The 11699-nt window shown below is 42.0% G+C and overlaps 1 protein-coding gene across 1 annotated transcript; it reads left to right on the top strand.

Annotated features, from left to right (window-relative positions):
• The first annotated feature begins 1657 nt into the window (after positions 1–1657).
• Positions 1658–9507, top strand: LOC109101793. The gene is made up of 23 exons (XM_042716045.1): positions 1658–1851; positions 2032–2126; positions 2220–2332; positions 2958–3134; positions 3218–3249; positions 3337–3434; positions 3623–3645; positions 4255–4276; positions 4401–4428; positions 4645–4729; positions 4816–4962; positions 5121–5329; positions 5755–5858; positions 5940–6052; positions 6142–6297; positions 7179–7387; positions 7466–7551; positions 7627–7754; positions 8008–8133; positions 8344–8537; positions 8956–9044; positions 9140–9273; positions 9388–9507. The coding sequence occupies exons 2-23, from the start codon at positions 2063–2065 to the stop codon at positions 9505–9507; spliced, it is 2457 nt and encodes an 818-aa protein (XP_042571979.1). The 5' UTR covers positions 1658–1851; positions 2032–2062.
• Positions 9508–11699: the final 2192 nt, after the last annotated feature.

Raw genomic sequence — 11699 nt, 5'->3', positions numbered from 1 at the left:
GGCGTATCATCTGTCTCTCTGTCAGCCGTTACGTTCTTTTCCTGCATTCCTTATTAATGCTGTTTTTGACTTTCTCACAGACTGCACTCTTCTCCCAGTCGTGAATGAGGTATGTTTGTTATTTCAAATCCTAAAAAACACTTTCTTTACGTCTGTTCTGTACATTTCACGCTACATTTGTCTTTTCTTCTGCAGTGTCCCGTGACTCCATTCAACGGTATTCAGTGATTCCCTTTCAGCATTAACATTTACACTTTTAGCAGACGCTTTTATCCAAAGCAAAAATGCTGCTATAATTTGATGATCATGTGTGAGTGTGCAGTAATGTGTCTCTTTGTGTGTGTTTCAGAGACTCGGGTGTGCAGTGGAGTGGACAGGTACCACAGACCTTTGATTACGGCTTCATTTTCCTGTTTTGTTTTTCCCAGCTTTGACTAACTTTGTCCTCTCTGTCCAGTTCTGCTGCACAGCAGTGCTTGAACGAAGGACGGATTTGTGGCTTCAGTATTGCAGCACATGCATGCGCCCCGGTAATCACACATGAGTCTATATCCCAGAATGCGGCTCTGTAATCAGACATGAAATGGTGGTGTAAACAGGCGTGTTGTGGTGTGTTCATGTGTGTGTTCAGGTGCTGAATGTGAGCGCGGACTATCTGGTCACACTACTGAACTCTCATCTGTCTGTGGATGACATGAGCTCAGCTGAGAGCTGGAAACTCTTCCTGACCAGAGTCTCACACCTGCTGGACATCGCCCTCATCCAGCTCTCCAACCAGGTACAGGACAGACTCGTTCCTGTCTGTAAGAGCTTCTGATTCAGAACAACTAAAACCATAAACATGGTAAAATTTTACAATAAGGTCCAATTAGTTAACTGTAGTTCATGTATAACCTACCATTAACTAACAATGAAAAATACATTTATTACAGTATTTTTTTTACTAAAAACTAAAATTGAAATAAAATAAAGTATGATAACACTTTATTTTGAGTCCACTTTAGACATTCTACTAACAGTAAGTAACTTTGCAACTACATGTCAACTAGCAGTGATTAGAGTATTAGTAGACTGTCTGACTATAATTTAAATCTTTATTTTGATGGGTCCACAACACACTGACTATGAACTTATTCTACTAACCCTGAACCTAACCTAAGAGTCTACTCTGAGAGTTAGTTGACATGTAGTTGCAAAGTTGCTTATAGTTAGTAGAATGTCTAAAGTGGACTATCAAAATGAAGTGTAACCCAAAAGATTCACCTATTGTACTTGCCAGGACAGCATTTTTCTAAATATTACTAAAAACTTTAGTAGTATATCAATGACACTAGAAAAACAGAGATTCAGAATCACTCAGTCTATAACAAGTCAAGTCATCATTATTTATGTAGTGCTTTTTATAATGCAGATTGTGTCAAAGCAGATTTACAGTATTAAACAAGAAAATAATAACAAACAATGCTACATCAGTGCTTCATGAACACAGGACCTGAGAGACTCAGAGTGACTGCAAACATCACAGTAGTGCTGCATTCATTCATTCTCAATCATGAACATTAGCAGAGACTTGGAGTAGTCGTGCTGTGTGCTGAAACCTCCTGTATAATGGTGTTTCTTTCCTTGTGCTGGTGCGGATGATCTTCTGTGTGTAGTCGGTGTGGTGGAGCAGCAGCTCTGCCTCTGTGGTTCTGGACGTCCTGCGGGAGCTGCGGCTGGACAGACTCACGGATGAGAGCACCGCTGCGCTGTGGCTCGATGAACACCTGCGAGCGTTCTGCCGAGCGCGTCCGGGACGTTCCTGCAGTGTCTGCGCAGCCAGAACCTCAGCTGCCAGAGCTTCCAGAGAGTGTAAACAGCCCAGATCTTCCTCACTTTCTCTTTAAACATTTAAAACCAGTCAAACATACTGAGTGAGCAGTGTGTGAATTTCTCAGTGTTTTATGGAACTGAGTATTAGTGAATCAGTTGAGATTTGGAGTCTGAGTGTTGTGATATTGACGTGTGTGTGTGTGTGTGTGTGTGATGAAGGGTTGGAGCGTTCGATGCAGGATTTTCCCGTATGAATGACGTTCAGCGCCGAACAGCCGTGTCACACTTCATCGTCCCGTTCCTCTGGAGAGCAGGTACTGATCAGACGCTCCTCTGAGTGTCGTTCATCTGTCTGGGTCAGATCAGCTCATTAATAACTCTGTATTGCTGTGTGTTTGTGTGTTCAGGTGCGACGTGTGTGTCCAACGACAGCTCTCAGTGGCTCATCAGTAACTTTGGCCAGTTCTCTGCCCTCGTTCCTCTGAATCAGCTGATCTCGCTCAACCCACAGTTCAACCCGGTACAGTCAATGAATCACGTTTACACCACAAACAGTCAATGCATTCATCAGGATTTACTCTAAAACAGTGGTTCCCAATCCTGGTCCTGGAGAACCCAACACTGCACGCTTTTGGTGTCTCTCTTATCTGACGCACACATTTGAGGTCTCGGAGTCTTCACTAATGAGCTGATGAGTTGAATCAGGTGTGTTTGAACAGGGAGACATCTAACATGTGCAGTGGTCAGGACCAGGATTGGGAACCACTGCTCTAAAACATGGTAGTGTTACCTGAGAAGCAAACCTGAGAAAGATACTGAGGTGTTTTTCTCGTTCGAAGCATAAACTGATACATTGATGTGGGCGTGGCTCGCAGATTTTATATTAATAAGTGAAATGTATGTACAGATGACCTGCTCACAATAAGATCTATTACTTGTATTTAGAAAAAGAGTTGAATTTTCCTTGCGTGCTGACTTTAGCACAAGAAGTAAGAAATCCAGTTCAAGATTCTCTTAGAACAGGATACAGTATCTTCCACAGTTTTGCTTCTCGTGGTATTTTACTGGAAAACAAGCTTCCTCTTGCTCTTGAAGTGTGGAAGAGTTTTAACTTGATATTTCCTCCTTTTCTTCTCTGTTTCCAGATGAGCAGCCTGCTCTATCTCTCTCCAGAGCAGCTGGTCGGGCTGATGTTTGATGATGTTCCTGGTCTTCCAGAGAAAAGTGTGGTCATCAGTGCAGTGTTCGATCACCTGACCGCGTCTCCACAGAGAGAGAGGATCGTCTCCACGCTTCCCATCATGGTGGAGTCATCAAAGATGGTAAGAGAGTTTTTCAGTCTGTTTTGCATCTGTTTCTCATTGCTGTCCCACCATTGACACCTGGACGTGTTTCTCTCTGACAGAGGAACGTCTCCTGCGCCTCATATCAGATCATGTGAGTGTCGTCATGTACTGAATGTGTTTCATGTGCTGAACCTCACGGTCTCGTGCTCATGCGTCTGTCTGTCCGTCTGTTTGCTAGCTTCCACCGCCTGGATCATCTGATGGTCAGCGTGCCGGTGGATCTGGAGTCAGTGATTCTGAGGACTAAATCAGCTCTTCTTCAGAACGTGCCGCAGGGTGAGACCAGAGCACTTGCACTCTCATGAGAAGTTTGCTTTAAGTCACATGTTCACCTGAATTAGGTTCCCTGCTGTGTGAATATATATAAGACATGTGATATAAATGATCAAACACACACACACACACACACACACACACACACACACACACACACTCATGAGTGTGTGTTTCTCTCTCTGTCTCAGGTTGTGTGAGCTCCAGCAGACAGGTGAGTGTTGAAGGTGTCCTGGGGAATAAGACGAGTGCATAATTGTATTGATAGTGCAGTTGTAGTGTACTTCAAATCTTTAAAAAAAAAAAAAAATGTGCTTAAAGAGAGACACTTTCATGACTATGTTTCTCGACACACTTAAGTACACTTTTAAACTTTTAATTTGTAAACAAACTTTAAGTACATTTAAAAGTGCGTTTCAAAACATTATGGTTTAATAATATTTTGTTATGTTTCAAAGAAGTGCACTTATTTTGATGTGCTGACTAACATACTAGAGCACGTTAAGTACTTGATTATAATTTTTGTGTTATTTTACCTAACTAGTTGCAACTTCATCATTACAAATATATTTAAATACATGATATACAATAGAAATGACATTAAAGTGTATTTAGTTGACCTAGTGTATTCAATAGAATTTTAAACTGTGATGCATTTTTATTTAACTGGAATTATCCTGCAGGTAAGTGAAAATATTGCATTCTCTTTGCACTTAAATATATTATTTTAATTGTATTATTTGCATAATAAGTACTCTTTTTAAAAGTATGCTGATGATTTAAGCTCATGTGATGCTCACGTGTGTCTCTTCTGTGTCTTCAGTGTGGCGCCACACCAGTGAACGGTTAGTGATCGTCTCTGATTGGTTAGTTTGGTTCTATCTGTCTGTAGTCATGTGCTATGTGAGCTTACTCTCTCTCTCTCTCTCTCTCTCTCTCTCTCTCTCTCTCTCTCTCTCTATCTCTCAGAAACCACAGTGTGTGGGAGCACCAACAGGTGTGTCAAACATCTTCAATGAGCCTTCAGATGATTTTAAATCTCAAATGGACATACTTTCAATTGATTATTTAAAGAAATAAACTGATTAATTGATTATCAAAATAATCACTCGCTTCAGCGCTAAGTTTGATCGGCCATCTGTGGAGTATTTGTGCTCTGATAGGCTGTTTGAAGTTTCTGTCATACTCATAAGTGTGTGTGTGTGTGTTCCAGCTCTGTTGTGTCGGCGTATCTCGGCTCGTCTCATGATGGCGGTCGGCTCTGTGAATTCAGCATCACACAGTACGCTTGTGCACAGGTACGTGAAACACACAGTACACAGACGTGTAAACACACACGCACACTCTCGCTCTGTAAACATGTGTTTAGTGTGTGTGTGTTCAGTTGACAGATCTGAGCTCACAGGACCTGGCGACGGTGTTGTCATGCGGACTCGACGGGAATGACAACGTGTCCGAGGAGACGTGGAAGCTCTTCACGCAGAAGGTCAACCCTGTGCTGGGTCCAGCGCTTGACCTGCTCGCAGACACGGTACACAACAGCACACTCGCCCCGCTGTCTGTTATATGCAGTACAGGAGACATCAACATCAATAATTCAACACATAAATTAACAACATAATATTTTTTTTTTAATTAAAACCAAAGTCAAACAAGAAAGTAACATTGAACTGTGTGTGTCTCTGTCAGAGGCTGAATAAGTCCCGCCCCGCAGTCTTATTCTTGAATGTGATTGGAGAAGTCACTCTGAGCTCTTTCAGCTCCACCAATCTGAGAGATGATTCGTTCGTCCAGCGCTGGTTTGACTCCAGGCTCCGCCCATTTTTACCCCACGCCTCTGAGACGTTCCTGTCCTGTCTGTCCACCAGAGACTTCAGCTGTGACACCTACAGGAGCGTGTGAGTTACACACACACTCAGACACACACACACACACACACTCACTCACTCACTCACTCACGTACACCCACTCTCACACACACATGCACACACACACACAGTCACCCACTCTAACACACACATGCACACACACACACAGTCACACACACACACACAGTCACACACTCTCACACACAGTCACACACACTCACACACACACACACACACACACACACACACACACACACTCAGACACACACACTCAGACACACACACACACTCACTCACTCACTCACTCACGTACACCCACTCTCACACACACATGCACACACACACACACACACTCAGACTCTCACACACACACACACACACACACACACACACACACACACACACACACTCATGTCATATGTTGATGCAGCTCTGAGGTTTGGTCTCTTTCACAGTGTCAGGAGCTTCAGTCAGAGTTTTGATGTAATGTCCACCGATACACAGGCTAACGTCTACGTTGACTTCATCAAAGTCTTCCTCTCTCAGAACAGCACTGCAGGTTGGACACACACACACACACACACACACACATAGGGATCTGTAGGGTGTGCTCAGTTGTGACGTGTTGCTCTGTGTTTAGGGTGTGTGAACGTCTCTCAGAGCAGCTCTGATTGGCTGATCAGCAGCTTTGGACGTTTCTCTGTTTTCACCACAGTCACTGACCTGCAGACACTCAACTCCAACTTCAATGTGGTATGAACACACACGAACACACACACACACACACATACACTTAGCGTGTACAGATGCATGTGTTGATGTGCTCCTCTGTCTTTGTGCAGCTGGACACTCTGAGTCTGTTGAGCCTGAGGCAGTTAGTGGAGCTGTCCAGCACTCCTGGATTCCTGTCCAGCGCCGCTGCGGTCGATAATCTACTGCTCTACGTGCCGGACGCTCAGATCACTGCGTTCTTCTCATCCCTCTCTTTTACACTACAGGTGACACACACACATACCTAACACATACTATTCATCAACAGGGAAACTCTCAGATGCTCTGCTCTTCTCTCTGATTGGATGCATGTGGTGTATCTGTGTTCTGATTGGTTGATTAATCGATTATCAAAAAGAAACAGTAGTTCTAAATAGCCATTTGTGCTGTATGAATGTGGAATAACAATTTATTTTATTTATTTTTCAAAAAAATATGGAAGATTAAATCTGGCTTTTTATCCAATCAAAAGATTATTCGCAGACACACCTGGTCGATTAATCAATTATCAAAATAATCATTAATTTGTTGTGCATAAATGGGATGTTTTTTCACCATTAAATCAAAGTAAAATCTGTCATTTTACCCAATAGATTGATTATTGACAGAAGCAATCGTTTAACTGTGTTTCCGAAAGAATCATTCATTTAAAGTCTTGATTCTGTTGGCTCATTCATGCTGCATGAATGTGGAATAACATGTTTTTTCCCAATAATATATATATATCTATATATATATATACTCTGTTTTTTGAATGGCTGTCTGAGGTGTGACTGTGTTCTGATTGGCCGCCTGAGGTGTGTCTGTGTTATGATTGGCCATCTGAGGTGTATCTGTGTTCTGACTGGCTGTCTGAGGTGTTTCTGTCTTCTGATTGAAAGTCTGAGCTGTGTCTGTGTTCTGATTGGGCATCTGAGGTGTGTCTGTGTTCTGATTGGCTCTCTGAGGTGTATCTGTGTTCTGATTGGCCGCCTGAGGTGTGTCTGTGTTATGATTGGGCATCTGAGGTGTGTCTGTGTTCTGATTGGGCATCTCTGTTTTTTGAATGGCTTGATTGGCCATCTGAGGTGTATCTGTGTTCTGATTGGCTGTGGTCTGTGTCTGCCAGACGCAGGGCGTGGTTCTCCCGTCCCCCGTGCAGGAGGCGGTTCTGCAGCAGGTGTTTGACAGGGCCAATCTGACCACATTACCAGACGCTGATCTGCAGATCTGGATCCTGAACATACTGCCGTCCTTCATAGCCAACATTACAGTCCAACACGTGACGTCCTACTTCAGCATCGTCCAGCAGCGACCCTGTCCCATCAGCCAGCAGGCGTAAGACTCTCACACACACACACACACACACACACACACACAACCCGTCTGTGTGCTCACTGATGTTTGCTCTTCCAGGGTGCAGCTGTTGAACTCGTCCAGCTCCACCTTCCAGCCGGAGACACAAGATCAGATCTACCAGCTGATCCTCGGCTCTCTCACAGGTGTCCATCCATCCGTCCATCCATACATGTATTCATCCCTCCATCCACTTATCCATCATTCCTCTGTCTCCACAGGCCCCGCCCCACTGCGCTGCTATGGTAACCAGAGCTACTACGCTTTCCTGAGCTCCTCCTTCATGAGTTTTCAGTTCCCCAATCTGACCACCTTCCTGTCGCTGATGCCGCCAGCCCGCGTGCCAGAGGTCAGAGACGTCAGAACGCCTCCATCTGCCAAATACTGATCCAATATAGAGTCTGTGAATGAGTCAGTTGTTGAAGATTATAGATGATTAAAGGGGAGCCTCTGAATGCTATTGTGGGCAATGGGAGTCAATAGGTTGAGAACCGTTGCTTTGGAGAACAACATTTTAAATGTGCACCAGATCACAAAGCGCACACCTTTAACTCTTCGTGTTGTAAGTTCTGCTGTTGTTTGATGTGCGTGTTGTCTCACAGCTGATGGAGTCGGTGTCTCCAGCGGAGGTCAGCAGTCTTCTCAACCGGCCGAATGCTGTGGACGATGTGACCCAAATCTGCCAGCTTTTCAGAAATTACCCAAAGACACCCCAGTACTTACAGACGGTAAGAACATCTTTCACTCATCTTACAAACTAATGGAATGACCATCTAGATTAAAATCTGATAATATCTGGTTCTGACAATCGTATATTAGCCGCTTCACATAGTTCTGTACATACAGTACTGTGAAGTGGCCAAAGCAGCGCAGATCCATGGTCCTGACTGTGATGCAGGAGCAGTAAATGAAGAAGCGTCTCTCTGTGTGTCCCGCAGGAGCCGCTGTTGCCCGTGGGTTTGGCCCGGCAGGTGTTGTCCTGCGTCTGGCCTCAGGTTCTGAAGGTGGACGTCCAGTCTGAGGTGAATCAGTGGTTTGATCATCGACTGGTTCAGTACCTGCCTCTCCTCACCTCACAGTTCATCGCTCCAGACGTCATGCTAAACACCTCCTGTCTCTCCTTCAAGAAGTTGTGCGTAGCTTGTTTTCAACATTACATTGTGAATCAACAGATACAGGCATAAAGTACAGTCACATTAGAGAGATTCTGGAGAGATTTTGCACACAAAAAGCCCATTGTCTATTTTCAGTGGTGTTGTAATGTATGAAGCACAGCTCACACAGAAGTCCCTTTCGAACCAAGCAGCTTTAGGTAGCACAGAAGTTTCGGTAGGTGATTTTTGAGTGAGATTTATTATAGAATCAGTTTTTTTATAGGATCTATGGTTTTTGCGGATGTGTGTTTAATTACTATGTTTTTCAGTTTAGTATGTGCTTTGTTCTTCAAACTCCAGAAACAAACTCCAAGTGAACTTTGTTTTGGCCTGATTTTGTTGTCACATCTCAGAAGACATCTAACGATGATGGCTTCTGTGCGTTTCTCTGTTTAGTGTTTCAGCGATGGCTACATACAACTATACTGCAGTGGAGTTTTCTCAGAGCGACATCTACAACACCATCCTGGTCTACCTCAACACCTGTGAGTCGCTCTGATCGACTGCATGAGTGATTCTGATGTCCAGTGGTAATGAGGGTTTGTCTGATGGTGAGCCACGTTTGTCTTTGTGTTCTCAGCCTCAGATTCAACTCCTAAATGCTATAACACCTCCAACCCGGATCTCAGCTCCACCGCCTGGTTTGCAGACTACATCTCAGACTTCTTGAGCTTCGTCACACTGGACGACCTCCTCCAGTTTGGCTCCATTCAGGTGTGTCAGCCCACGTCTTGAAGGACTCTTGAAGATCTATTTTCTGTTGTTTGTATCCGTTCATCTTCTACTTACCCTCATGTCATCATGTTTAAACTCAAAAACCTCTTTCAGCCGTTCCTCGTGAACCTGGAGAACCTGCAGCTCTTCGGTCAGACCAGCGTTCCTGATGAAGTCTTGGAATACTACGTGTCTCTGCTGTTCGAGATGAATCCGTCCTTCAGTGCCTACTAGTGAGAGACACCAACAACGATCTCAATAATCACGTTACTAAACTACACTCTTAAAAATAAAGGTTCCAAAAGGAGGATTTCTCATATAGAACAACCATCTGGGTTTCCCAAAGAACAGTTTTTAAAGGAACCGTCTTTTCTTAGTGTGAAGTATAGTTTCAGATCACTTTTCCGTTATGCAGAATCATTTGTTCGATGGAAAGATTCCGCTGGATGTTAAAGGTCCTTCATGGGACCAGCGACATCAATATAGAACCTTCATTTTTAGGAGTGTACATGATGAGTCATTTAAATTTGTGGAGTCGATTAACGCGTATACGCGTTTTGGGGTATTTTCTCCTGATAACCCCGAAAAGAACTGAAATTACACTTTCAGTTTTGATCGTACAGATAAGTGCAATACATCAATCGAATCTGTAAAGGGTCTACTTTTTTTTGTATACAGACATAATAACAACAAACCTTTGTGCACTTATAAAATAAAGATAACAAAAAAGGAGTGCTGTCTGCAGCCTTTGTCTGCGCTGATCTTCAGATACAAATGCGTCATTAAAATGAACTGTAACTCAGTGAATACTCAACGAAGAGACATGAGAGAGATATCTATAGAAAGCCTGACATGTCTACTTTTAAACTAAACAAGTGCTGCTGAAAACAAATATTCTGTGATAAAGTAATCCATATGAAAACAACGCGATGTCCGTTTTTTTCACGTCTCCCTTCATTATTTTCTAATGTGACCACGCCCCCGCGCCGAGCGCGCTTTTGAGATTCAAATGTTTCACTGAAGCGCGCGGCTTGAATTCGCCCACACAACAGAAGACAACGCAGCGAGATTGTTCTTCAAGTTTTTTTTTATTTTACTGTTTGCTTCGCGATGAGAGGAATAAGACATAATTCACCCCAAAAAGATGTGATGTGGTTGAGGATTTGAGATTTGGATTTCCTCAGAAAAAAGAATGAATCACTTTATTCAGCAGAGTTCATAAACATGATTAAGTCTCTTATTTATTTATTTATATACTTGTACTAGTTTTTCACATAACGTGTAAACATTTTACTAGTTAGACTTTTTCCAAAGACTTTTTTCCAAACTATAATTCCTGACTAAATGTATAATCAAGTAAAAAAAATATTATGAAGTTTCAATAACAATATACACTACTATACCATTCAAAAGCTTGATGTAAATAATAGAAATGTAACAATAAATGTAACTGTAACAAATGTAACAATCATTGCTGTTCTTTCAATTTATCCCCCCTAAAAAACCTAAAAAAAAATATTCTCAGCTCTTTTCAACATTAATAATAATAATAATAATAATAATAATAATAATGATGATGATGATAAAATAACCATAAATGTTTTTTTTGTAGAAAATAAGATTGTTAAAAGGATTTCTGAAGGATTGTGTGACTGGAGTAATGATGCAAAAAATTCAGTTTGAAAGTCAGCTTTGATTTTTCCTACTAAACTGTTTAACTGCACTCACAAGTGAATATTAAATTATGTTGTGGGATAATTAAATATATTCTAAATAAACTACAAACATAAAATTATATAGATTTATTTTGTCCTCACATTCTTTTCTTGTAACTCATCCCTCTCAGTGACACAGCTGACTGAATGGCTCATTATGCAGCTCATTATGCAGGTCTTTGTCTTCTCAGGTGTGAATTCATGATAGTTGACGCCTACTCGCATATGACTTTTACCAACAAAAAGTGTGTCTTAGAAAAATTTTAATCAATATATTGGTTTTCTGTAAGTGAGTAAACAGATGATTTTCACATCATTTAGAAAAAAAAAATTCTAGGCTACAAGCTCCAGTTCTCAAAATTCCTGGGAACCAATTTTCTATAGTTGTGTTTTTATTGCCTTTTTCAAGTGATTTAACATTTTTAGTTTTTCACTAAGCACGCATGACAATTTTTTTCTTTAAAAAACACAATCATGTACATACATGCTGCTCACATATTATTATAGCCTAGTTTGTGCTGATTACAGTGAGATTAGACTTTAGCCATTTAGATATTTATAAGAAACTGAAAAAAGCACAAATGTCAGGCATGACAAAACTTCTCCAGGCCCCAAAAATACCCTTAGGACTCCAGAGGGGCAGCGACATCAATATAGAACCTTCATTTTTAGGAGTGTACATGATGAGTCATATTTATCTAGATATTATCG

The sequence above is a fragment of the Cyprinus carpio genome, chromosome B1 (genome assembly GCF_018340385.1).
Source record: "Cyprinus carpio isolate SPL01 chromosome B1, ASM1834038v1, whole genome shotgun sequence".
Taxonomy (NCBI): Eukaryota; Metazoa; Chordata; class Actinopteri; order Cypriniformes; family Cyprinidae; genus Cyprinus; species Cyprinus carpio.
This window is presented reverse-complemented; position numbering and strand designations above follow the sequence as displayed.